The sequence below is a fragment of the Mustela nigripes genome, chromosome 12 (assembly GCF_022355385.1).
Source record: "Mustela nigripes isolate SB6536 chromosome 12, MUSNIG.SB6536, whole genome shotgun sequence".
Taxonomy (NCBI): Eukaryota; Metazoa; Chordata; class Mammalia; order Carnivora; family Mustelidae; genus Mustela; species Mustela nigripes.
Window position 1 is genome coordinate 11403161 of NC_081568.1, and position 27453 is coordinate 11430613.

The following is a 27453-nucleotide window of genomic DNA, read 5'->3' on the forward strand; positions in this document are numbered from 1 at the left end:
TTCTTAAGTATATGCTTGACATTTCCCAATTGCTCATGTCACAACAGACTATTTTGACTAAAATCAGAAGGCCAAGTTGGAAATGGCTCTAATATTTCTCTTCTTGTTCCAGCTTTTTTTTAGGAGAGTTGGAGAAGTGCCTTGAAGATCCGGAAAAACTAGGATCCCTTTTTGTTAAACATGTCAGTACAATAACATTTATTTATATTCTGTTCTGATATCGTTGTGTTCAGTGACTGTTTTTTCAGATTAAAGGAGAACTCACTGGTTGTTTACAAAAGTGCTTGTGTTAAGAATCAAATCAAACTGTGTAGTGTCAGCAAATTGGAATTAAACCCCACTCTTGCCCACATATGACGTGCTTCCCCAGTCACCTGGCCCCAGCTGGCTGTGCAGCTCAGCGCAGTGCAGAGTGGTCCAAAGGGGGACCAGAGGCAGACTTGAAGCAGGAGCATTTGGGGATATCTGTAGGCAGACAGTTGTTTAGTGACGATAGTGAAGTACCTGAACATACAGTTTAGGTTTAGGTTTAGGTTTAATGTAGTAGCTAAATATATATATATATGTGTGTATCTGAAATAAGTGTATTAGCATTAATGGGTTTTTTTTAGGAAAAATTTCTGCATTTATAAAAAGCTAGTGATATGAGTTTTTGCATTTTTGCAGATCTCTTTAATGTCTGCCTTAATAGAAGACAGATGGATTTTTATATCTGCTTGTACATTCATTCTGTTGTGCAGTGGTTTTTTGGTTAAAAATATATGGAAAAAAACCCATCCTCATATAAGCAGAGAGTCGGAAAGAAGTATTTTAATACTCTTTTCAGGTAATAATTATGAGCAGTTTTCTGAGATGCCACACCAGAACTCGACCACGTAATAGTATCTTAAAGGTTAGCTGCCACAGGGAATCTGGAAAACTCTATGGTGGACTTCTGCCTTCCTGTTTCACTGGAAGCGCCTCCCACGGGCAGGCTTCCACTCATGCACTAGCTTGTGCAGTTGTGCCTTGGTCAGTTGGAAAATACTGGCTCAACAATTTAGACAGAGTTTCCAGATGCTGACACATTTTGTTACACAGTATCAAAAAGTCAGATTTGTTGATGTCATCAACCCTCTCTCTAGACCAATCTTTAGGTATTAAGTTCACAGTGGCAGATACCATGTTTTCCAAAATTCTCATCTTTAACTTGAAAGCTCAGAGTTTCATTATCAACAGATACTGCTGGTTTGCCTTGGAAACAACAGGCTTCTTTTGTTCATGTTCAAGGAGATGACTGTCAAGAGACCCAAGTATAAATATAGTTTGTGTCCCCTCTCCTTTCAAGTAAAAATGGCGGCCCACAGCTCGGTGTCTCAAGTGCTTCTGCTTGGGACAACTGTCGTATGCCACAGAAGTGTTAGGTGGACCTCTTTTTTGTCTTAAGAATGTTAAAAAGATGTATAGTCCATGGTTGAGTTTTAATTAAATGGATTTTTATGACTGCAGCCGGAACATTCTGAGGTGGAACTGGCAGTCTTCTGCAAATGTGCAGTGGTGAATATTTGTCAGGTGCTGGCTGGTTTTGCACATCATTGAGATGGTAGCACAAAGACAGGGCCAAATTTTACCTTAATATTAGTCTGAAAATAATTTTGACCCACTGGATTCCCTGAAAGGACACAGGGACCCCCAGGGGTGGGCACACCACTCTTTGAGGATCACCGGATTCAGGGAGGGCTCAGTGTGTACGTTTTCTCCCCGCCTTTAGTATCTGAAGTAAAAGAGCTTTTTCTTCCCTGCCAAAGCCAACGAGGCGTCCTAGAGCCCTGGGCCATTTGGATGGGTGGCAGGAATTCTCCTTTTAACATGAAGAACTATGTCCTCTTGTTGCCCCTGTATTGCCCGGTGCAGTGAGGGGTTTGAAATACCTGAGGGGGCTAGGAGGAAAGATGGCCTGTGGAGCCACAGAGCAGAATGCTGGCCTACTCGTGTCTCTGGAATGCACTCCCACCGGCCTAAACCACAGTTTTGTTTTAAGAAAATTTCCTTGATGAATGTGCTGAAATGTGTGTGTGCTCTTATATTCTAATTGAACTTCCGATTGTTTTAACCCGTCTGTTTCCCTTTTTCGTTCCTAGGAGAGAAGGTTGCACATGTACATAGTTTATTGTCAAAATAAACCAAAGTCTGAGCACATTGTCTCAGAATACATTGATACCTTTTTTGAGGTAAGACCCAAGAAAGAAACAAATATTTCTGAATCTTCTGTGTACGGTTGATGTCCCAAACCTAAAATACCATTTTTCCTAGGAACTAAGTAATCCTTTCCTATAAATTAGAGAAATTAGTATGAATTTAGTCTATGATTGTATATCCATTAACCTTCAGAAGACTGGGGTCATTGTTAAAATAAGGGTTTTTTTCAGGAATTTTGAACTTAAGGCTCTCTACAGATTCACAAATCATGATCTAAACTCTCAGCCTAAAAATAAAGCATGTGTTTATATGAATAAAAGAAACCAAGTGAAAGAAGGTCTTTAAATAAGGAAACAAAGACTATTTTGAAAACTGCCCTGAAAGGTTGGAAGAGGCCATTCTGCAAACTGGTGGCACCCTGACTGGTTTTGGGGCAGCGAGGTCCCTGGCCCCACCCCACGCCTTGCCTGTCTTTCCTGCTGGGTAGTTAGCGTTTCTGACCCATGCGGGGATTCAACAGTTGTCCTCTGAAAGGCAGCACTTACGAGTCTGTCTTTTCTCCTTTAAAACAACAGGACTTAAAGCAGCGCCTGGGCCACAGGCTGCAGCTCACAGATCTGTTAATCAAACCAGTGCAGAGGATCATGAAGTACCAGCTGCTCCTGAAGGTGAGGCTTTGCATGGGGCCGACTTGGCTGCAGACTCTGGGGTCGGCAGTTGTTTTGGTGAGGGGACCGGACGGGTGAGGAGAAGGAGGGGTTGGGCAGGGGAGGGGAGTCTTTCCTATAAAGAAATCTAAAGTGGTCTTCTGATTCCTGATTTTAAATATTTCAGAGTACATTTCTTCAAGTCTAATAAAGCACCTTATACCATTTCCTCGATTTTTCATTTACATCAAGTTCTGAATCAAAACGTCACTTGAAGTGAACCTTTTTCACCATCACAGATCGTTGAATGCTAATGGTTTTCCTTGGCTTTCTTGGCCTTTCGAGTTTTCTGATCTTCCTGGGGTCCTGGGTGAAATTAAAATTTCAGTCCCGCCTCTTGTTTTCTGTTGGCTCTGACAGAGCTCAGAAGCCCTTGGTTGGTTTAAATTTGTCAATGCAATTAAAGGCAAAGCCACACGGTTTTCCATGACGAAAGTGGGTGTTGTAATATGTGGAGAGTCCTTGAGTTACCACACTTAGAAACCAGGTATCCATGGAGCCCAGAGCCATCGTGGAGTAAAAGAGGAGCCGGTACCTGCTTAGATTTGGTTGACTCTACGCTGCTGTGGCTCAAAATCCTCCTAAGAGTGTTGTGTTCCAGGGAGAAACAACGAAAACATACAACCGAGACGCTTAGCCTGGCGCCTGGCACGGCAGGAACGAGCAAACAGCTTAGTGGCGGTTGTTCCGATTATTGCCCTTATCATGTCCTTCTCCCCGCGTTCCTTGCAGGACTTCCTCAAGTATTCCAAAAAAGCAAGCCTGGACACGTCAGAATTGGAGGTACTTAGGTCCCCTGCTGGGCCCACCCTGTGCTCGCCAGGCCCCCCACTTAATCCTCCCCACCCCTGTCTCCAGTGTCCCCCAAGCATCTTTACCCGGGAGGAGCCTGTCCCTAGGAGGGGTCTGTCCTCTACCTGGATGTGCCCTCCGCACCCTGGGGTTGGGGAGGAAGGAGGGAACCCAACTCGGGGGTGGGGTGGAGGGCGGACACACCAGCTGTCCCGAGGGAGCTGACCGGTGCATCTGCTTTCTCTCCCCTGCAGAGAGCCGTGGAAGTCATGTGCATTGTCCCCAAGCGCTGCAACGACATGATGAATGTGGGGCGTCTGCAAGGGTTTGATGTAATGCGGCTGCCCTCCACACTTGTTCCTCCGGCCTCCCTCGTGTTCTTGGTCTTCCGTTACTTCTCTCCGCATGTAGAAAGCTCATCCTTTCTACCTGGCTTTCTGTCTCCTCTAACTGTTCTTGAACCTGATTGATCTTTTCTTTCAACTTCTTTTAGTGTATTTGATTTGTTATTTGACGACCTTCCTTTGCTCACAACCCAGCGCCTGATGGCGGAAATAGGCAGGACCTGCTCTGTCTCGTGGGCCCTCCGCTGCTGTAGTGGCAGGTGCCTTCCCTGGCAGGTAGTGGGAAGCAGGGGACCCCGCCCCTCCACTCTCCCTGGGAGCTTGACCTCAGGCTCATTGTATGCATTGTTAGTCTGACATTTCTTTGAGTGGTCAGACTATTGATATTACATGTATTGCCTTATTAGTATCTTAAAGATACTCAAAATTTTCACAAATTCAACTACTAAGTAAGGAAATGGGACACATTTCTGCTTTTCTTGCCTACTGTTTTACTAGAGATTTAGGATGTAAAGTTCTGGTGCCATGGTTCTCAGGAAAACACACAGACTCTCCTGAAGGGCTAAGGGTCCTGCCAGGATGCCAGGGCAGCTGGGCCCAGGGACTGCGCCTCGAGAACCTGGTCCAGTGCAAACTATACACTTTCCACCCACTCTGTCTTTGTTCGTAACTGAGGCCAGAGACTTACACAGAATTTGGCAAGAATTTTATCTAGATGATTACTCCATCGGGGGTTAAGAAGTCATTACAATAAACGAAAGTTTTAAGCTCTATAAATTAATAGAAGAAAAACACTTTCTGTGGGAACAAAACAGATACTTTGACTTAGAATGAAATGTTCTCTCCTTTTCCTTTGCCCCCTTTTAGGGTAAAATTGTTGCCCAGGGCAAGCTGCTCTTACAGGACACATTCTTGGTCACAGACCAAGACTCGGGACTTCTGCCTCGCTGTAAAGAGAGGCGAGTTTTCCTCTTTGAGCAGATCGTCATCTTCAGTGAACCACTCGATAAAAAAAAGGGTTTCTCGATGCCAGGATTCCTGTTTAAGAATAGCATCAAGGTAATGTGTGATTGTGCTGATACACATAGCCATCATACTGATAAGCTGTTTCCTTTTCAGTGATTATCTGTCCTGATCCTTTGTTTATTAAATATTTTAAAATTTTCCTAAGACATTGTAGAACTTTTAAAAGTTCACTCCACCCCTGTACTGTCCACATTCTGAAGTGGCTCATGGTTCACACTCACCTCTGTGTGACCATGATGAGACGACTTTTTCTTGGTTAGTTCCTGTGTACCCCCTTTCTTAGAACCATGTACAATGTGAAGAGACACAGATTTGGAGTACTGTTGTAAGGCCAAAGCAGAAAGCCTTCCCAGTGTCTTACTCTTCTCCTCCACCCAGTGCAGACACTGAGCGCTCAATGCTCGGCATGGGGCCGCGGGGGTAAACCAAACAGGCCGTCCACACCCTCGAGTAGCTAGTTTTCTGACGGAGAGGCACAAGTAACCAGACAAAATAATTGCAGATGGTCTCGAGTCCTATAAATGGGACAAACCAAGGGCCCGATAGAAAAAAAAAAAGCAGAGAAGGGGGCTTGAGGTCCTAGAAGACAGTCCCTGGGAGATGCAGTCTGGTTCCTCCCCTCCCCCTCCCGCTCCCGTCTCCATCCCCGCTCCTCCCCCCTCTGCAGCCCTGCAGGCCCTGAGCTGAGAAGGGAGACGTGCTTCCCTGTGTTGGGGCCTCCTCCCCTGGGCTGCTCGGCCCCCTGTCAGGAACAGAGGCAGGGACCTTCTTAGGCCCTCTGAGCCCTAAGGTCTCAGCACACAGGTGGGACACCACACCATCCCGCTCCCCGTGAGACTTCTGTCGGCCCCTACAGCAGCCTTCCTACTTTGGGCTGCTCTGGGCTACAGGAGGCTCTTTTGCCCAACAGAACCTAGGGAGGCGCTCAAGCTGGGCTCTATGAACCTGCGGGCCTCTTCTCTCTCCTGCCGCCCTCCAGCACCCCCCCCGCCCCCCCCGCCCAGGCCGCTTGAGGCCCCCAGGTTGTCACTATGCACCCTCCATCCTCTGGACATCTTACCTGTTCTTCCAAAAGGCTCCTGACTTCTCCACTCCGCTCCAGCAGCTTAGAAATCCTATGTTCTTGCTTCAGTGAAACCATCCCACGTGCAATATCACGTATAACTTCATAACCCATGTCCTATGAATAGTCAAGGTTTTTAAATAGTGTCATTTTTTTCCTGGGGCAGAGAAGGGAGGGATACACAGACTGGCTCATCATAAAGGCATTTGAAATCAGGTAATTCCCAGACCCATGTTTCTAGTTAATATTCACATTATTAGTTAATCCCCTTGTCCCTGAGTTTGAAAAGTTATTGAAAAGCTTCAAGATGATTTCCCAGGCAGTAAAAATGACAGCTCAACCCAAAACTGGTTGTTTCAACTTTGACATAGGATGAACTTTACATTGCACCTGACCAGTGGGAATAAATGTGCTTTGTTTTTATTATTGTAAAATACACTTAAATTCTCCATCTCAACCATTTGTCCGTGTGCAGCTCGGCGGCATTACACACATTCACACTGCTGTGCAGCCATCCACTCGTCTACCTCCACACTCTCCTTACCTTGCAAAACCAAAATTCTGTGCTCTTGAAACAACCAGCAGCCCGTGGCACCCACTGTTCCACTCTCTGGTTCTGTGACTTTGACCACTCAAAGTCTTATTTCATCTATAAGAAATTCTAACACTGTTTGTCTTTCTGGGACTGGCTTATTTCACAAAGCTTGACGTCCTCAAGGTTCATCCACGTTGTAGCATATGTCAGCCTGTGCTTCCTCTTTAAGGCTGAGTAATACCCCATCCCTCATTCCAGAGACCACATTTTCTTTATCCATCAATCAATCAACACATACTTGTGTTACTTTCACCTTTTGCCCATTGTGAATAATGCTTTACTCTTTTTAAGGTGAGTTGCCTTTGCCTGGAGGAAAATGTGGAAAACGATCCGTGTAAATTTGCTCTGACATCGAGGACGGGGGGTGTGGTGGAGACCTTCATTTTACATTCATCCAGTCCAAGTGTCCGGCAAACGTGGATCCATGAAATCAACCAAATTTTAGAAAACCAGCGCAATTTTTTAAATGGTAATGTATGTTCTCTTATTGGGTGGGTGGACTGGAGGTACACATTTCTGTTTCTCTTCTCTCTCCTGCTGCGTCCTGCTCACCATGGCCAGACAGAGTTACCCCAGACTGAGTTTCAGGCTCTGTCCTAATAAGCACTTGTGGGTTACTTCAGTTCCTTTTCACAACGACCCCTGGTGGCAAGTACCGGTGTTAGCCCATTTTAGGTAGGTCAGTAAGTTACTTAAAGTCCCACAAATTCGTGGCAGAGTCAAGGTTCCCAGCCGGCCCTTGCCCTGGGCATGTGTCGGGCACATGTTCACACGGCCTCTCGCACCATCTGTGCCCTGGAACCTTGTCCTGGGAAGGGAGTGTTTGAAAAAGACTGAGGCAGCAGACAGAAGTAGACACAGATATTGAAGACATTCTCCAGTGCACCTCTGAAACTTGCTTTTGCTTGCATTGCTTATTCCTACCTCCCACCTCCCGTTAGAAAACAAGGCCTGTAGTTTTCCTTCCCAGCTTCCACGACATGAGTGATGACAGGAAGCTGCAGAGCACCTTAGGGGCTGTGTCTTCTCCACAGGAGGGTGACCGTACTGACCTTACGGTTTAGATAACTCCTCTGACTCGTTCTGTGGGTGACCTGCAACTGCCTCCTGCTTCCCTTGTTGATGGCCGACTCTGACTCTGCATCTAACTGGGCCATCACTGATGAGCTCTGAGAATTCGGCTGGAAACTAGATAACTCATTTAAGGCCTTCTCTTTGTCCTTTTCTCTATGTCTGTGTTCTCTGTCTGTGCCCCAGTCCAACAGGATGTTGTCATTTCTTTGTCACCCTGAAACCACCTTCACACCTGCATGATGTTCAAGAGCCACGAACACAGGCATTCAGTGCAAAATCAAGGGCAAGGCAGGTTGGGACAAGGCATGGCCAGCTGCCTGGTAGTTAAGCAAGACTGATCGTTTTTTACACCTGTGGTTGGCTCATGGGGCTCATGGGGGGTCGGGGACCATCCCTGTGAATGTAGAAAAAAGTTTGGCCCCCATGACAGTGAGCCAGTGCAGGCTGCTCTAACGGTCCTGTTCTGAAGTGATGCATCGCATGGTCCTCCACAGCAGGCAGCCGTTGGGAGGTCTCAGTCAACTTTTACATCTTGAAAATAAAATGAACTGCCTCCCAAACTGGAAGCCATAATATTCCATGCTGTGAAACTATACTAGATGCCCTTAGTCTACGGGAAGGACTGATTCCAGAGGATGGAGCACCATCAGGAATGGCCTGGGAGCTCTGGACACGTGACACGCTTCCCTCTCGCCCCTTGTTCCAGTAAGAGGCCGTGGCCAGGACAGACTTAGTAAAATGTCACTGGGCTACAAAATGCTTGTTCCCACCTGCCTGGCAGGAAGGGGTTCTGCCTAATTGCTTTATTTCTCAAAGGTTTTAACGCTTCAAAAGTTTGTGTTCATATCTCCCCATATCTTGTTCGGCTCGTTCCCTTCAGTTTCCTGCGGATGAGCACGTACAAACTCAATTGCCGGAAGGGGAGATGGGACAGCTCCACGACCCGTGGGGGTCTTTGTGGAGCTCTTTACCATCCCTTGTCTCTTGTACCAAATCTGCAAAGCAGAGGTGGTCCCTAACGCTGCCATCCTGCGAGCCTGCAGGGAAACCAAGGGACTCCTTAGCTCCCAGCCGGGTTCTTCTTTTCCTGACCTCTCAGGTTTAAAGAAGACCTTTATGGCAGCTGGGCTGAATTTTCCCACTCTGTGGGAGCCGCTGCCGTCTGGGATTCTCCCACACGGGCAGTTGGCCTCCTCCACTTGGCAGGGATGCAGGAGCTCTGCTCGCTGCTCCCAGGCTGTCCCAGTGGCGCCTCCCTAGTCCTCACACACTTGGTGCTTCCTCGGCCTTCTCGGCCGCAGCCGCTCACACAGGCGCAGCTCCCATACACGTGAGCTGTTCATCAACAGACAAGCGGCGGTTAAGTCCTTTGCTTTTACTGATGGATGGTGTCTGTCCACTGCTTCCAGGATGGGTAGGAGCTTAAAGGTTGTCGTGGTTAGAAGGCTTGTGGATGAGCCCCCACGTGCCTGGAGAAGGGGGCATTCAGGACCAGAATATCCTTTCTTTGAGATCCTTTGCCTTTCTCCGTTGCCCCCTGAGGATGTTTTGCTTGGTTCCCTGACAGTCTTTTCTCTGTGTCTCTCTTGCTCTACAGCCTTGACATCACCCATCGAGTATCAGAGGAACCACAGCGGGAGCGGGGGTGGCGGTGGTGGGGGCAGCAGCGGGGGCAGCAGCGGCGGCGGGGCCCCAGGCGCCGGAGGCGGCAACCCCAGCACTGGCCCCGGCAGCTGCAGTGGCCTCCCCAGCTCAAGCAGAAGCAGACCCTCCCGGATCCCCCAGCCTGTCCGACACCACTCCCCCGTGCTGGTCTCCTCTGCAGCCTCGAGCCAGGCAGAGGCAGACAAGATGTCAGGTATGTCCACTCCCAGCCCTGCACCGCCCCTTCCTGGCAGCAGCCCTGCCCCGGAGGCCGGCCCTGGCCAGCCCGGCAGGCACACTCCGGGAGAGCCCGAAGGCCCCCAGCAAGACTCCGAGCACATCCCCAAGATGAAGGTGATTGAGAGCCCCAGGAAGTCCTCAGGGAGTGCCGCCGGCGCCGGCCGCGATGCGGACGCCAAGGAGGCACGGGCCAACCAGGAGGACAGCCGCTCACGGAGCAGCCTGGGCTCACTGCCCCTAGGAAAGCCCAGGCCCGGGGCCGTCTCGCCTCTGAACTCGCCTGTGGCCACCGCGTTCCCTTCTCCGATCGGCAAGGAGCCCTTTCCCCCCAGCAGCCCCCTGCAGAAGGGGGGCTCCTTCTGGAGTTCCATCCCTGCCTCCCCCGCCAGCCGGCCGGGCTCCTTCACCTTCCCGGGGGACAGTGACTCCCTCCAGCGGCAGGCACAACGCCACACGGCCCCCGGCAAGGACACGGACCGCATGAGCACGTGCTCCTCGGCCAGCGAGCAGTCCGTGCAGTCCACCCAGAGCAACGGGGTAAGAACACCCGGCAGCCTGCGCCCGCCCGCCCCACTGCCTCTGTCCCGCCAGCTCTTCTAAACCTCCCCGTGGCCGCCGCTCTCCTCCTACTAACTTTGGCCCTCCGGCCGGCACCGTCTGCAATGGTCAGCTCTCCGCCCGGAGCCTGCGGACCAGCCGCCTTCTAACCCCTCCTGCCGCGGGAACAGCGCTGCTCTCGTCTCTACTAACTCGCTCCTTGCTTTGTGTGTGTCTCCTTCATCCGGGAAGCCAGATCGGTAACCTGAACGCAACACCTGTGCGTCTTTCACGCTCTCTGACCAGCAGAATATTTTGGAACTTCCTTTTTACCCCTGCTTTCCTCACACACGTTTTTTTTTAGAGGGGTCCGTGTCCCTGCTGTTTACTTCCTATTTAAATTGGAATCTGTACACTTTAAGCTTTCTGCTCATGGCTTGGTTGTGCTCTTTTATGCCTTAAATTATCTTTGCAGCATTTTTGACTCCTCTGCTGAAAAAAAATAAAAATCCCTCAAGAAAACTTCCAACAGCAACTCACAGCAAACTAAGCAGACAAAATGGGGGGAAAGGAATCTCTCCAGTGGAAATACTTGCTTCCCCCAACTTTCACTCTGGAAGAGACTGCTTAGGGCCTCTGGAGCCCGGGCTCCTGCCGGCGGCCGCGACCATCCTGCCTTCTGCCCAGCAGGGGGCGTGCTGCGGGCCCTCCGGGCCTCCTCGCCCTCCTCTTGCCCGGCACTTATGTTGTGTCCTCAAGCAGAAAGGTTGCTGTGGTGGGTTTCTCCCCCATTTTGTGGCTTCCTCACTATCCTACCCAGCTGTTTTCCTACACGGCAGATGGCCTGACCTCTAACACTTTTCCTAAAGGCATGCGTGAGAGAATAGAACTGTTCTAATGAGTGTATGTTTGATCGCTTTATAAATTTTTAAATACATTTCCCTAAAAGGGTCTGTGTCTCTCTTTATGAAAACAAATCTGGCTTTTGCATGTCTCTCTAATTTTCTCTGGACTTCTGTTAATGCCCTGTTTGGGTTGATGTGGCCTTCTCTTTTCTTCCTATTTGTTACATATTTTGTTAAACTCAATCTTTATATTTAATTGAGGAAGAAATTAGGAAATGGGTCTTGGTATACTTATTTGTCCTTGACTTTTATTTGCAAAAATAAGTGGTCCAGGCAGGCGTCTGCTGCAGTGGCTGTGACCCATGTTGTCTTTGTGGGTGCCTTACAATGACCTGGCAGGGTAGCCTGGCCCCCAGTTGGGTCTGAAATGCTAGGAAAGCAGGTGAGCGCCTTCAGCCAGAGGAAAAGAGGCAGAGGTCCGCAGGGGTGCCATGCCTGTCCACATCTGAATACTTGGGAGGCAGGCGTGGCCTTACAGCTGAGACCCCTGCAGATTGGGGAATTAGGCTGGGGAACTGCTCCCGAGCTCCGCCTCACCTGGACACTCCCCTCCCACGGATGAGGAGTGCTCAGAGTCTGTGCTTCAGAGTGAATCTCAGCTGCTCCGACTCAGATGCCACGCTGGTCCCCGGGCCGCCTGAGAGCACACCCAAATCACCGTCAGCCCCCGGCTCCCTCGCAGAATGCCCTGAGACAGAGGCACAATCACAGGTGCCATATGTTTCAGCTTTAAGCTGCAAAAGTTGCTTCTCACTTTTTCTTAGGTGGTAGGTCACCTAGAAAGGGAGATTGCCAGTGTTTTTGATTGAGTCAGAGTGCCGTACAGAAATGCCCTGGAAGGCCAGGAAGACCACTAGGGGCTTAAGTCGGGATGTGAACATGTCCTCTAGGACTCTTACATGTTCTGGTTAAAAGGAACTGTTGCCCTGCCCCATTTCTACCCAGTTGAGTCATCTTACCCTCCTAGTGGGTCAGCAGTGACCGCCTTCCTTCTTGACTACTTCCACGGGGCTGTCTGCAGTCACAGCTGAGCAGCTGTGCCCAACCCATCGCCTGGGTTTTTGCTCCTTTCATGGGCACCTTCTGGAAAGTTCTGCTGAGAGCAGGAGTGGAGTGGATGTGGACCAACCCACATGGTGACTGTGCCAGCCCCCAAATGTGGATGCACAATCTGTCTGCACCTGCCCACCTGGCAGCGGTAGAAGTGCACCCCTGCCTTCGTCTCCAAGGCCAGATGGCCCACACAAATGCCCAACCCCTGTTCTGTAAGGGGGTGATAATTGTGCCAGCTGGGAAGGTGGCTTCGACAACTAAGGGAGACAGATTTTAAATGACTGATACTTAGCTTGGCACATAGTGGGTGTTCAGAAAATACTAATAGCAATTATCATTGTGGCAAAATTATGAGAGAGCTTGGGATGCTCTGTGGCCAAAAGCAGCTGTGCCACGTAAGTTGCTTTTTGTTTGCATTTTCCAGCAAATTTGGCTTTGTGATCTCAAAACTATCGGGTGTTGCTATATAAGTCAGAATAAAGTACGTGCTAAAAGAATAAAATGGCATAAATGAATATGCACAGGCCGTAGCCTAACATGGACAGCATGGGGACCCAGGAGAAGCAGGAATCCGCAACAGACTCTCAGCTGAGACAGAACTAGAGCTTGGCACCCTGCTGCATTGGGGCCAGAGTCCTAGCTCCGCACCCCGGAATCCTCCGCACACTGGCTTGTTAACGGCGGACCGCCCATCTGCTCCCGCGCATCTTAACACCAGCTCAGTAGCCAGGGCTGACGGGCACGTGGCAGGGTTGGCTGACGGTTGCAACCATGCCACCTGGGAGCTGCCCTGGGCACCCGAGAGCCCAGCAGAGGCTAGCATCCTCGGAGCCCGGGGGACCCGCAAGCAGCCAGACGACATCATTGGTGGGAGCCTCTGAGGACAAGCTACCAGGAGCAGGGCTCGATGCCCTCTCCCGCATCCCACCCGTTAATAGGGGGCATTGTGCAAGATGTAGCTCAGGATGTGCCCGTGGTGTCCGCTTCCTCCTCCTCTCCTGGAACAAAAGGGTCACTTGGTACATCACAGCTGGGGACAAATACTGCCATTTGCCATTTGTGTTTCTTCTCAGCAGCTGACACACTCAGCTTGTGGGCCTAGGTAGGTGGCCTTAAGAAGCGATCTGTGTTTTACTCTTGCAGTCTTGCCTCATTGAGTTGCTGAATATGTATTGGGTGTCTGCTACGTGTCCGTCACCGTGGTGGACCTTAGAGACACACGATGAACCAAGACACTGGGCCCTGCTAGGACTCCAGAAGAGAATAGGTTTTCTCATGCCAAAGGCTGTTCCCGGAGCTTGAGTCATGGGGCCAGCGGTGTCCACAGCTGCTGTGTAATCTTTTGTTCCTGTGGCAACAGCACCTTCGGGACAGTTGAGTCGCGCAAGTTCAGGGCCGCTCACTGAGGGCCACATACAGCAGGCAGAGTAACTGTCCATGAGAGCAGAACAGCGCTGATTCCCTTTTCAGGTGTTCCTCGTTCTTTTCAAAGGAGAAAGAGGTAACAGTGATGAGGCCTGTCAGCGGCTTGTGAGGATCCTTGGACATGCGTTCTCGGGGAACGTTTTCTCTGGCAGACTTAGGGTCGCTCCATCATCTGCTGGGTCAGTGAGCTGAAGAGCTACTCTCCGTGGCCTTTGAATGTAATAATACTTTTTTAAATGAGCCTGGCAGTCCCAGTGACGAGGCAGCATGGCATCCACAGGAGGACTGAGCCGTTCCTGGGAGGGTGCCAGGAAGATGGGATAAAACAGTGGAGGAAGTTCCCAAAGCCAAGTGTCGCCACTGCAGTGATGGAATCTAGATTGTTGCTTGCGTTGCTTTCTAGAGAAATCCTGGTTTTTAATTACCCAAAAAGAGGCACAAAGATAAGTAAAGAGCGTGGAGAGGAGAGCAGGTGCCTCTGTGTCTGGCTGGTGACAGCTCCGGGCCGTCACGCTGCGGCGCGCTGACAAGCCAGTTCCTGACATCAGATCTCGTTTCAGTTCCCCTCTGCCTTTTGTTTTGGTCTTTCCCGCTCCAGAGTGAAAGTAGCAGCAGTAGCAACATCTCCACCATGTTGGTGACACACGATTACACGGCAGTGAAGGAGGATGAGATAAGCGTCTGTCAAGGAGAGGTCGTTCAAATTCTGGCCAGCAATCAACAGAACATGTTTCTGGTGTTCCGAGCCGCCACTGACCAGTGCCCCGCCGCCGAGGGCTGGATTCCAGGCTTCGTCCTGGGGCATACCAGTGCAGTCATCATGGAGAACCCCGATGGGACTCTCAAGTGAGTCCCCGGCAGGCCAGCCGAGGGCCAAGGGGCCTGCGCGCGAGGGAAGCCTAGAGGCCCTGGGAGGCGGGAGGCCCAGTGAGAGAGCAGCGTCGTTGTCTGTCGGGGCGAGTCATCTCTGCGCACAGTGTGGAGCCCCTGAGTGAGGACGGGGTAGCCCTTCATCTCTCAGACTTGTTCTGACAGGCTCTTTTAATAACCTCCATCTGCAAACAGACAGCCTTTTTAAGCTACTAGGGTATTTACAATCGTACTGTAGTCTCCAAAGGTCTCGGGCTGGGATGAGGATTCCCCAAGGACCTCTAACTCCTTAGCTGGCTATGCGGAGGGTGCAGCCGGGCAGATGCTCATTCCGGGAGCTGCCGGTGAACATCTGTGTGGTGCCATCACCATCGCGCCTCACCTCTACTAGAAGGGTCATTCAGTTAAGAAATGACCAGTTTTGCTGTATTAAATTTTGTTTTATTTTGTTTTGTTTTTAAAGATTTTATTTCTTTGACAGAGAGAGATCACAAGTAGGCAGAGATAGAGGGGGAAGCCAGCTCCCTGTGGAGCAGAGAGCCTGATTGTTTTGTTTTATAAAGAAAACTGAATTCAGGTGCTGGTTTAAAACCCTGCCCTTCCCTGAATCTGTTTGACCTGTGGTAGGGATCAGCCCAAACCAGCAGACCCAAAGGCAGTGTGGCAGTGGTCGTGCTCCTCTCCAAGCATGGAGGATCCTTGTCTGGGTTCGCAGCTCAGGCTGGCCGGCATCCCAGCACCACCCTGCACCTCCGGGTTTGGACCTTGCAGTCCCACAGGGAAGGGGGCCTTGAGTTCAGGCTACAGAGAGCCTCTCCTCAATCCCTTTGTCCTGTTTCTCCTTGATAGGCATGTTTTATTCTAGCACATTGTTCAAGATTACCATTTTGTACTTTGTTTTTTCAAAGAGTGTTTTGGGTCCTTATATTAGGGTTCTCCAGAGAAATAGAACCAATAGAAGAGTAGGAGAAAGAGATATTGTGTGTGTGTGTGTGTGTGTGTGTGTGTGTGTGTGTGTGTGTTCCAGGGAGGAAGCAGGTAATGTAAGGAATTGGCTCACACAGTTACGGAGACTAGGAAGTCGGAATCTGCAGTGAGGGCCGCAGGCTGGGGACCCATTCTGCTGGAGAATTGCCTCGTGCTCAGGGAAGCCCGTCTGTTTGTTCTACTCAAGCCTTCAGTTGATTGGAGGGAGCCTCCAGTGTTGTGGAGGGTAGTGTGTTTTACTCTACCAATTAAAATGTTAATCTCATCCAGAAACACCCAGATCAATGTTCGATCACATTTCTGGGCACCCAATAGCCCAGTTAAGTTGATACATAAAAATGACCATTACCAGCACTTTGGTATTTTTAATCCTCAAAAGTGAAGAGCTGCTTTCTCTTCTGATGGTTGAGACCCACAGGCGGGTTTCCCTCAGCGGAGCTCACTGGTGCCAGGGAGCCTCAGTCACCCCAAATCCTTAAGTGGGCTACTCAGCTTTTCTCTAAGGCTTTCAGGAGTCGCTTGCTGAACACTGGAAAGATGTTCACACTTACCAACATGTTATTTTCCCCCTAGGAAGTCAACATCTTGGCACACAGCACTCCGTTTAAGGAAAAAATCTGAGAAAAAAGATAAAGACGGCAAGCGGGAAGGCAAGTTGGAGAACGGTTATCGGAAGTCGCGGGAGGGGCTCAGCAACAAGGTATCTGTGAAGGTGCGTATGAGCATCTCCGGGAGCCTAGGCCGTCCCTGCGGGTAAGCGTCCAGGCTGGTGGCAGCCCAGAAGCCCGCCTCATTCATTCCCGGGGCAGTGGCAGGGCTGGCGGCGGCCAGGAGCTTGCATCATTCATTCCCAGGGCAAGGCTGGTGATGGCCCAGGAGCCTACATCATTCATTCCCGGGGCAGTAGCTGGGCTAGTAGCGGCCCACGTCGCGGGCCTGGCACCTGGCCTCACTTGCCGCCATCTGCCTCCCAACATCACCTCCCTGCCCTGTGGGCAGCTCCCGCAGCACTTTGTAGAGGGCTGGCGGGGACGGTCCTCCCAGCACAGGTGCGCATGCGCGTTTCCGGTCGCCGAGTACCTGCGTCGCTGATCAGTGCACATGTAGCTTACAAAGAAGGCTGCCAGCCGCCCTGGTGATGCAGAGCCCAGGTTCTCCCAAGTACACAATGTGAAGCAGCCGTGGCACAGACTTCCCCAGTTGCTTGCTGCGCACTGCTGGGAAGTGACTAGAGGCTGGAGACCCAGGCTCACTGGCCTTAGCACATTTCCTCGTGCTTGCTTTGGTCAGCTTTATTCCCGTCAGACTGCCTTAAACCTAGCTGGGGGTGGTTGCTTCAACAACCCTAAAGGGAACACAAGGGCACTGTGGGTCAGGGCACTGGCTGCTCTTCAGAAGGAAGGGGCCCAGGGACCAGCTGAACCCGGCCCACTGGATGAGGAAAATGGACATTTGTGAGTTCAAGAGGCTCTTTTGTGTTTGTGGGTAGCAAAACAAAAATTCGCTGAAATTTGTATGACATGAGGCTTTTTGAAAGCGTTTAAAGGCAGTGAAAATGTGCTCTATTTTGAGACCCCACAAAAGTCAAGTTGTATTCCTGTTCATCTATAGCCTGGGCATTAAAGTACCGTATCTCAAAGCAGTTCATGTTTCTGGCCAACATCTGTGTGCTTTTTCCCTTTCAGCTTCTCAACCCCAATTACATATATGACGGTGAGTTCTGTTATCTTATTCCTCTGCTTTTGCATAGTGTAGGGTCTATGGGGCATGTTGTAGAACGCTGGTGCATAAGCTGGGGAGCAGGTTTTCTGGGGTACTAGGGCATGGGCAACAACTCGTTCTCATTCTTGTTGGGACTGGTGGGTGTGGGAAGGGAGCCAAGGGTGACAGGTGTCAGTGACTCCTTTCTCTGGCAGTTCCCCCAGAATTCGTCATTCCCTTGAGTGAGGTCACGTGTGAGACAGGGGAGACCGTTGTTCTTAGATGTCGAGTTTGTGGCCGCCCCAAGGCCTCAATCACCTGGAAGGGCCCTGAACACAACACCTTGAACAACGACGGTCACTACAGCATCTCCTACAGGTGAGGGGGGATCTCTCTGGCAGTGAGCATGACCTCCGTCCACTGTGACCACCACAGTCCACCCCTCACTTACCCTCTGTACCCTGACGCTGCCCACAAGGGAGCATTTCATACCCGGGTGTGCAAAAAAATTAAAATTCCACTGAAATTCCTTGTCAGTATTCCTCTGTCATCTTCTGTGACCCCAAAGGAGAGAGGGTAGGGGTCGTCACTGGGGGAGCCATACCTTTGTGACTCACAGTGTGTTGTTTTCTGTGTGGCAGTGACTTGGGAGAGGCCACTCTGAAGATCATCGGCGTGACCACAGAAGATGACGGCATCTATACATGCATCGCTGTGAACGACATGGGTTCAGCCTCGTCCTCAGCCAGTCTGAGGGTGCTGGGTAAGCGACACCCCTGAGCCGGGGGCATGCATCTTCCCAGATTCTCAGGTCCAGAAACCCCACCCCTGCACAAACACACTCAAGAGGGTCTAAAATATTGGCAGTAAGTCACTTGTGGGACCTTCCCAATGAGAGCTGCAAGTGGCAGACCCCAGTGTCTAGGGTGTCTCAGGGAGGTGCACGGTGCAGGCCACTGACTGCAGGCCCTGGGCATCCGAGCAGCCGGTGCCATCTTCCAGGTTGAAACATGGTGTGTTCCATCCCACAGTGCTCAAAACACATTCTCGTATCTGACTTCTCTTTCATGTAGTGGCTCAGTTGACACTTTGGCTCTGAGGGAATGTCCTATAAGTTGGTTTCTCGCAGACTGCGGAAGGAGAGGAAGGAGCGTGGCTGAGGCCTGTGCAGACTCTGTGCCTCACTGAGACCTAACAGCATCCCTCCTGGGAGCGCAGGGCAACCACAGTAGGACCCGGCGTCGCTCCGGTCTGAAGCCCTTGCTCTGTCCACGGCCCAGCAAGGCCTTGTTCTCTCTTCTTGGCCGGACCGTGAGCTCCTGGAGGCAGAACCCACATCTCAGGCCCTCTTAAATTCCCACTGATCTCACTGACCTGGGTACATACTCAGTAGACGACACGTACTGGTTGGTTTGCAGCTCTGGTTTCGCGGAAGCCAGCCGTGCAGTGCAGGGCTGCTGACATTGCCGTGCATTCTTCAGCTGCCCCGGCTCTAGGAAACTGCTTCCAAAAGCAAAAATAAGAATCTGACCCGAAAGGTGTATTGAGTCCGGGAGCGCCCTGTGTGTAGACAATGAACAGAACTGGCTTAGCATTTTTATCCCATGTGTCTTCACCCCAGCTATTTTAATCTCATTAAACCAGAGAAAGGAAATGATCTGATTCTTGGATCATGACACAAGGAAGAAGGAGAATCTTGAATTTAAAAGGGAAGAATTGCCAGTGTTCTAATTTGTGAAAGATGTCACAGAAACTATGCAGGTGATTTTTGCTTTGTAAGAAATCAGTAGCAGAAGCTAAAGGAGCTTAGGACGGTAGAAGACTCCCACCTTGGAGATGCGAGTGGGAAAATAATGGGAAAGCAAGCGTGTGTTTATTTCTGTCCCGTGAATCCATCCCTTTTCGTCCCAAGTCCCAGCCTGCGGTGTGTATTCGCGCTTCCAGCACAGGTCAGGTGCTCGGTAGCCGCGTGTGGCTACCATATTGGACAGCGCAGGCCTGCAGACTTCTTCCCAGGAAGCACCACATAAACCAAGTTCAGGGGAGATGCTGCTCTTTTTGCAGGTCCAGGGAGTGATGGGATCATGGTGACCTGGAAAGACAACTTTGACTCCTTCTACAGTGAAGTGGCTGAGCTTGGCAGGTAGGATATAAAACCCAGGGCCCCTCCCAGGAGAGCAGAGTTTATGACCTAACTCTCTGTAAGAGTAGACTGGTAAGATTAGCAGGGAATTTTGCCACCAGTTAGAAGTTACATGAATTATATTTGAAACATAATCTGTAATTGCCTTTTGATACTAAACATCGAGGGAGTAAAGATGTTTTCAGCTTGGGTTCCAAGAGAGAATTAAGGCCTAATGCCATAAGCCGTCTGTTGATGTGTTGACTTAACCCTCCTGCTGTGCCTCCAGGACTGTGCTAGCTCTGTCCTGTCCCTGGGGAAGTCAGAGGAGAGTCGCTCAGACCTTTTTTGGTTGACATTTAATTCTCTTGGGGGGTCCCAGTTGAGAAAGGCTGAATGGGATTTTCACATTGGAGATGTAGATTAGAGGGGCAGGGTGCTTCCTCCTGCCCAGAAAAAAAGAGGCTGGTTCCCTCCAGAAGGGGCAGCCAGGCCTGGGGCAGTGGCTCAGAAGTGTCCTCACCCCCAGGCAGGCTCCTTCTGACTTGGCCCTGCTGCCCGTCCACACAGCACTTCTCCACGTGCAGGGTCATGACCCATGTGGCGAGAAGGAGGTCAAAAGCTGAGCTTGTCTCTTTTAAAAAGCTTTCCAAGAAACTGCCCCAGCAGTAGCCTCCTGCAGTCCTGTGGCCACAGTGGCCGTGCGCCTCCAGGTACCTGCTCACCCGCTGGTGTGTCAGGCTGACACACCCTTGCTTACCCCTGCTGCACCAGACACACACTTACTGTCACTTCTGACATATGTGAATGATCAGGCAGATCTGTTGGTTTCTCCTGGCCTTAGCTGGCTGGGAACCTAGGCCTCTGTCCACATAGACTTCCACACTGGGCTTCCTCACCTGATGGCGGAAGCATTTTAAGACAGCAAAAGCAGAAACTGCAAAGCCTTTTAAGGCCCAACCTCAGAAATCTGCAACCACACTTCCCCAGCATTGTGTGGGCCTGCAAAACCCACTGGCCAGGCCAGATTCAACACCAGAGAAATAGACTGTGCCTCTGTTTGGGAGGAGTAGCAAGGTGGTATGGCCATTTCAGCATTTATCTACAGATTTACCTCTATTCCTTGCTGTCCCGGTGCTCCCAGAGTCATCATCGGTAGTAGGCTCAGACTTGAGGTCCAGGACCCTATCATTGAGGTCAGATCAAGTTGCTGCTGAGCTTCTTGGGACAGTTTACTGGGTAGAGCTTCAGAGGCCGTGGGCTATCAGTGGGTGACCAGACCCACACATGCATCCCTCCTGAAAGGGCGGGGGCAGGAGGTGACTGGAGCCACCACGTGCAGCTCAAGCTTTTTGATGTGGTAAGGAAGGTTTTCCATGAGAGCAGAGGTGGGGGCTGCCTGGTAATCCTCATGGTGTCACCTCAGCCACATCCAGAGGTCAAGAGGGCACGTGGCCTAGCCAGGTGCAGGGTGAGGAAATGGAGCCTGCCTCTAGGAAGGAGAAGACACGGTCAGTGGCAGAGGGGCTCAGAGACTGGCAGGCTCCCTCGGGGTCACTGTGAGCCACTGCTCTTCCACAAGTGCCCAGGGAGAGCTGGGCCTGCAGACAGGCCTCCAGTCCATTTAGGTTAGCAGAGTCTTTTCTCTGTGACATACTCAGAGTCCTCTGAAAGTGACCTTCTCAACCTGTTTTCCAGGGGCAGATTCTCTGTCGTTAAAAAATGTGATCAGAAAGGAACCAGACGAGCAGTGGCCACTAAGTTTGTGAACAAGAAGTTGATGAAGCGTGACCAGGTCACCCATGAGCTTGGAATCCTGCAGAACCTCCAGCACCCACTGCTTATTGGCCTCCTTGATACCTTCGAGACCCCCACCAGTTACGTCCTGGTGTTGGAAATGTGCGTACGCACCCACTGTCCTCCCGTTCGTAAGCCTCAGCCTCGACCTTAAGTGATTTTACTGTCGTTTGTTCTCTGAGACAGACAGAAATCAGGATTTCAGGATCTATATCTCCTGTAGTGTGTGTGTATGTGTATGTGTGTATGCCTATTGTCAGAAAACACAGTTCTAGAGCTTTCCAATAATGGTGGAAAGAAGTAGTCCTCAGCACATGCTGTTCAAATGAGGGAGCAGTGCGCCCAGCATCAAAACACCTCAGTACCACCCGGGTTCCCAGGCTCTCGGAGGGGCCAGGCCCCTGAAGACTCCTCCCCTGCAGGAGGCACTGCACGGCTGCTGGGGGCCTGGGAGCCTCATGGCTGCTGAGTGGGCTCCCTGCTCATGTCTGATGCTTCGGGCCTGCAGTCCTGCCCCTCAGAGCTCTGGCCCACTGCAGGACGGTCGTAATGGGAGAGTGAGATGCACCTCTCGCAGAGAACATCCTTGGGAAGGGGGGTGGGCCTCTGGCCAGAGCAGTCCCCAGTCCCATGGGGCTCAGTGAGCTCAGTGTGCCACCCCGCTAAACAGCGCACTCACTCTTCTAAGGAGCAAGTGTGAAATCTGACGCAAGAGCTGTGATCCTCAGCTGGGGGCCGTTTGCCTCCCCCCAGGGGACATTTGGCCACGTCCGGAGACTTTTGTGGTGTCACAACTTGGGTTGGGGGTGCCGCTGCCATCCAGAGGGTGGAGGTCAAGGGTGCTGCCCGCCATCCTGCAGGGCCCGATGGGCCTGCGGCGGAGAATCACCTGCCCCCAAGCGGGCACCCGGGTTGGGAAGCCCACCCTAGAACATTCCCGCCTCTCTGAAATATCTTGGCATTGAGCTGTGTTTAAAATCTGTTCTGTTCTGGTTGGAGATGCTGGGTGTCTGACAGCTATCCTAAAGTCCTCGTCAAAAGTCAATAAGACTTACATTTCTGGCTGAAAATTTTAAGTGTGTTCAGCTGCCATTTCTTCTTAGTGGAAAACTGAAGGGTTTAGTCTCACCGTACTGGTACTAGGATTTCTTTTCATAACCGATTTCTCCCATCCAAGTACTGACCAGGCCTGACCCTGCTTAGCTTCCGAGATCAGACGAGATCGGGCGCGTTCGGGGTAGTATGCCCATAGGCTCATAACCGATTTCTACCAAATTCTCCTCAGTTCCTCTTTGTTACCGACAAGTGACGGATTTTCCGTTTAGTTCCTGTTCCACAGACAGCGGGCAGCGTAGCCCGGTTTTCAGAGAGCCTGGGGCCAGAGCGCCTGCTGCAGTGCTGGCCTTCCTGGGCGGCTGCTTGGCCTTGGGAAGGTTGGCGTGAGGATCTAGTGAATTGACACTAAGCGTTTAGTCCCTGGCCCATGGGCAGCGCTGCCATCAGTGGCTTTCCTGTGTCAAAGTCATTGACAGTAGGAAGCCTTTCGAGTCCAGCATGAATCCCTCAGCGTCCTTGCTCCCGCTTCAGGGCAACGGGAGCTCTGCGGGCGTTTTTATCGAAGGCACAGTTTCAGATCCCTGGTCCCCGAACTGGCGGCGGCGGCAAGCTGGGGAAGGGCAGCCCTCCAACCCAGGTCATGAGTGAACCCGAGATCGAGAGCAGCGGCAGCAGGTGTTACTTAGAAGGGCGTGGGCCGAGGTCACTAACTGGTCCCGGCTCCCCTGTGACTGGTTGTTTCCAGAGACACCCGGGAAAAGCACAGCGGGAACTTGGGTAAATGTCCAGACCCTGGAGGCGTGCGGGACAGCCTGTCGGGCTGTGGAACGCCCAGGCAGCAGCTCCCAGTGGCTGTCTTCTCAGCACACCTTGAGGTCTGCCTCTTTGCTTAGGTTACCTCATGTGGCCTTCCCTTTGCCCGTCTTACAAATGACAGAACGAAGGCTCGGGGAGGTGTGTCACTTCATTCCGTCCTACAGCAGGTGCCTGCAGAGCGCCCCTTCCTCCCCCCCTTCCCCACCGCCTCTGAGGGCTGGGCACCCTTGTTCCCCACTCACATCCATAACGAGGTTGACCAGCAGTCCCGCTCTCGATACAGTGGTGCCCGTAGGCAGAGGTGTGCTCCTGAGGCATCAGCCCAGTAGGACGTTAACAGCGGGCGCGGACAAGCTGTTTGTTGCCTCTAAAGTGACCCGGCACCGTGACGAGTGTTGCACACGTTCCTGCCTCCACAGGGCTGACCAGGGGCGTCTCCTGGACTGTGTGGTGCGATGGGGAAACCTCACCGAAGGGAAGATCAGGGCGTATCTGGGGGAGGTTCTGGAAGCCGTCCGATACCTTCACAACTGCAGGATAGCACACCTGGACCTGAAGGTTAGTGGGGCTCCTGGGGCCAAGGCCAGCATGTCTGACCATGGCCCAGCCACCTGGCTCTCAGGGGCCTCCTCCCAACCTCCCAGTGTGTCCACTGCGCCAGGCCAGGAGGCGTGGGGGGATGGCGGACAAACAGGAGGAGGTGGGTAGTGGGAACCCTGATACCTAATCTCCATTTTTAGGATTTTGCTCTCAATAATATAAACAGTCAGCAAAGTATAGGATAAACATTTGAGATCTTCACACATTTCATGAAGTTCCAGAAAGTTCCTCTGAGCTTTGTGAGGCTGATGTGGGACTGGGTCAGTGGTAGCTGAGAAAGGAAGGTGACTTTTACTAGTAGAGGGAGGAGTGCAAATGAACGCCCAGCTTCCTGAGCCAGCATTCTTCCGCACGGCGCCTTCATGCTCACTTGCCAGGAGGGCTGTCTGCAATGAGGGGTGCCATTCCCTCTGTGTCGTGCCTCCTCCTCCTCCTCCATGGGCTGCACGCTCAGAACCACCTCCCGTCTCGCGTGGGATGCTTTCTTCCGGTTGACTTCGTTGATTCCTGGTGCGCATCCCGCGTGAGCTTGAGATAGGGATCGATGGAAATGACCATTGTCTTACCCTGTCTTCTAGCCTGAGAACATTCTGGTGGATCAGAGTTTGGCCAAGCCAACGATTAAACTGGCTGATTTTGGAGATGCTGTCCAACTCAACACGACCTACTACATCCACCAGTTGCTGGGGAACCCCGAGTTTGCAGCCCCCGAAATCATCCTTGGGAACCCCATCTCCCTGACCTCGGATACATGGAGTGTCGGAGTGCTCACATACGTGCTTCTCAGTGGCGTGTCGCCCTTCCTCGACGACAGCGTGGAGGAGACCTGCCTGAACATTTGCCGACTAGACTTTAGTTTCCCAGAAGACTGCTTTAAAGGAGTGAGCCAGAAGGCCAAGGAGTTCGTGTGTTTCCTCCTGCAAGAGGACCCTGCCAAGCGTCCCTCGGCTGCGCTGGCCCTCCAGGAGCAGTGGCTGCAGGCAGGCCATGGCGGGGGCAAAGGCGTGGGCGTCCTCGACACGTCCAGACTGACTTCCTTCATTGAGCGGCGCAAACACCAGAACGATGTTCGACCTATCCGTAGTGTTAAAAACTTCTTACAGAGCAGGCTTTTGCCTCGAGTTTGACCTATCTTGAAGTTCTTTCTCATTCTCTTTCACCTGCCAATCAGCTGTTAATTTGAATTTCGAAGAGAAACACAAACCAACAGAACTGATCAGCTGCCGTATGTTCATCGTGTGACACCGGGCTCCGAGCGAGCTGTGCTCGGCAGCGCCTGGGACTCGGGAGCACGCAGTGCTGGGGTGGAGGACCTTCTCGCACACTCTCGTGAGCGGAGACAGCATTGCTGTATCACAGTCTTTTATTCAGGTTTCTGCAAAAAATAAAAAGAAACTTTTTTAAACGAACATGAATAGAATTTTGCAAATTTAACATTTTCCAAGATTTATTCAAGGAAACGAAATGCCTATGTTCAACCACTGGTGTTCACGAACAAAACAGAGATGGTGGACCCTCCAGGGAGGACTCCCGCTCGTGGTGGCTGTCCCTGCGGCATCGCCCAGAGCTCGGGGTCCACCTGGCTCTGAGCTTTCCCAGCTGCCGGGTCTGTGTGTGTCTCGCTGGGACGCCAGACTGGGCTCCTGAAATGTGCATTCAACCTCAGACTTTTGCATAAAAATAGAATGAATCGTTCTGCTCTGATGAAATGTAGGCCTTACTTGTATATAAGACTGGTCCTGCCTTCAGTCTGTCCTTTCCCTCCTGCCTTCTTTCCTGCCCCCACCCGCTGCCCAGGGCTTCCTCTGGGGGAGCTCAGGGGGCTCTGCCTATCCACCCAGGACATCAGGTTGGGTCCTGCCCTGAGCCCCAGTAGTCTCTTCCCTGTGTTCCCCACCCCTCCAAGCCGTCAATCAGATTGTTGAGCAGTATACAGTCAGATGAAAATACTGTAAATGCACTCATTGGGGTTTGGGGATTTTTTTTGGTTTTTTTGTTTGTTTGTTTGTTTTATTTCATATCATGTGCAATGTTGTGGCTTTAACATTTTATGCAACTATTTATGAAGACCTCTGTTGTACCTGTAATAAATATATAGAAAAAGCACATACTTCGTACAGTGAGCTTTATGGTTTTGTGCGTGTGTCGGGGGTGGGTGGGGGGAGGGGGTTGTAGCCCTGTGCCATCAGTTCAAGGAGATTTAACTCTTCGTGAAATTTGTCAGTTTTGAGGACTGTAAAAAGTGATTTCATACTCTGAATATAAAACTGGATAATAGGGTAATGTTTTAAAATTTATTATGCTATTATTCAGAATGCCAAAGTATTATTTTTTTTTCCCAAAATCAGTCTGGACATTTACTACTTTTTAGACTTTTTGACGTTCAACTTTCTGTACAGAAATTGGCTGGATTTTGAGCTTTTGGTAAGAAATAAAAGCCAATTAAGCCCTAGCCACCCTCAGGCCGGCATCCGACGTCGGTGTCATTGGCAGAATTCACGCCACGGTGGGGAGGCCTTGGGACATGCCGTGGGGCTTCTGGGCACACTTGCATTTTTCGGGATGTCCTTTTTCCTTCGTTGTGTGAAATGCACAAAAGAGAGCACCCGCGTCCCCAGCTGGCCAGACACCAGAGTCTTGAGCCGTAAACTGGCCTAGTTCAGCTCTGCCGCTTCCAGTGTATTTTATTTATTCCTTTGTTGGGTTTTTGTTTGTTTCTTGTAAAATTGTACAGAAACTTTTTAAAAGAAATTGGATTCAAAACTGGATGTGTATTCGTAACCTCACAACGTTTATTTGTGTATTGTTTCTTTTATTCAGTTAAGTTTTTACATTATTTTGCATGTATATTTCTTTGTACAGAGACCTTACATGTTTACACAGTATGATGTGATGTAAATATTTTATTTTGCCATCAGTTATTTTAAAAAATTAAACATATTTGCCTGATTTTTGCATTAGGCCTTTTATTTAAATTGATCACCATGGAATCGAGGGAGACTGAAAGATTGGCCTCTCCTAGGTCTGGCGGGGAGCCGGAGGGGAGAATGTTCTGGATTGGGAATCCATTATACAGGGCCAGAAATGGGAGTTGGTGAGGGGCCTGCAGATTGGTTCCCAGAACCCAGACTCCAAAGACAGTGGTGCGTAAATCAGATTTCAGGGGTGTGCAGTGGGGCTGCACCTCATCCTGGTCAGAATCGCTGAGGTCCCCCACTTCTCGATGGACACACGAATCGAGCAAAGGGAAGAGCTGTTGCCTCCTGGCCACAGGAAAGCAACCCTAACGTCCAGATGGATGGAAGAACGTGAAGCACTTGGGTTCAAGCGTCCGTGTTCGGAGCAGACCCCCCGGTGGTGGCTGGCCCTCAGCACCTGCCCCAGGAGCCATGGGATCCTGGGGCACTTGTAGAACAGGCCTTATTATTCCTCCGTTCACTGACATCCTGAAGGCCGGGCAGGTGTGAAAGGACAACATTTGTGCCGAGGCCCTAAGTCATGGAGGGCGCGAGAAGCTCACCTACCCAGAGACGGGTGCTGCCTCGAAGTCTCAGGGCCGCCCATGGCTCAGGAGGCTCCCGAGGGCCGGAAACACCAGGTAGGCTCTCCTCCTGCACGGGGCGGGGGGAGTGGCCGCCTCACCACAGTGCAGACCTCAGTAGCGAGACTGGGGCAAGTGGGGGTTTTCTTGTCACTGGACACTTGCCGAAGAAAGTCGTTACGCCTACAGGACTAGCCAAGCATTCCCCCAAGTGAAAAACGGCCTGTCATGATCACTACCTAGATTTCTTTCCCCTTAAAAATCATGATGCTTTGTATTCTGCATGGTACCATTTATAAACCTGTAAAGCTCAGGGATTCCTTTCAGCTCTAAAGGGAAGAAACGCAGTATTTTAGCAGAACACATGCTGAGCATGTGTT

The 27453-nt window shown here is 51.1% G+C and overlaps 1 protein-coding gene across 5 annotated transcripts in view; it reads left to right on the forward strand.

Moving 5' to 3' along the window:
* Nucleotides 1-26481, forward strand: part of TRIO (trio Rho guanine nucleotide exchange factor) — a 339733-nt gene extending 313252 nt beyond the window's left edge. For 4 of the 5 annotated variants that reach the window (XM_059416916.1, XM_059416919.1, XM_059416917.1 and 1 more), the window contains exons 41-57: nt 113-182; nt 2121-2210; nt 2754-2846; nt 3618-3668; nt 3932-4009; nt 4889-5080; nt 6997-7174; nt 9377-10200; nt 14182-14429; nt 16014-16152; nt 17126-17153; nt 17357-17519; nt 17783-17904; nt 19206-19284; nt 20962-21162; nt 23352-23490; nt 24111-26481. In XM_059416916.1, coding sequence (XP_059272899.1) covers nt 113-182; nt 2121-2210; nt 2754-2846; nt 3618-3668; nt 3932-4009; nt 4889-5080; nt 6997-7174; nt 9377-10200; nt 14182-14429; nt 16014-16152; nt 17126-17153; nt 17357-17519; nt 17783-17904; nt 19206-19284; nt 20962-21162; nt 23352-23490; nt 24111-24659 — 3244 coding nt within the window. In that variant the 3' untranslated portion in view covers nt 24660-26481. Of the gene's footprint in view, nt 1-112; nt 183-2120; nt 2211-2753; nt 2847-3617; nt 3669-3931; nt 4010-4888; nt 5081-6996; nt 7175-9376; nt 10201-14181; nt 14430-16013; nt 16153-17125; nt 17154-17356; nt 17520-17782; nt 17905-19205; nt 19285-20961; nt 21163-23351; nt 23491-24110 lie in introns of those variants that run through there. The other variant, XM_059416920.1, reaches the window with a different exon arrangement.
* The last annotated feature ends 972 nt before the right edge of the window (nt 26482-27453 follow it).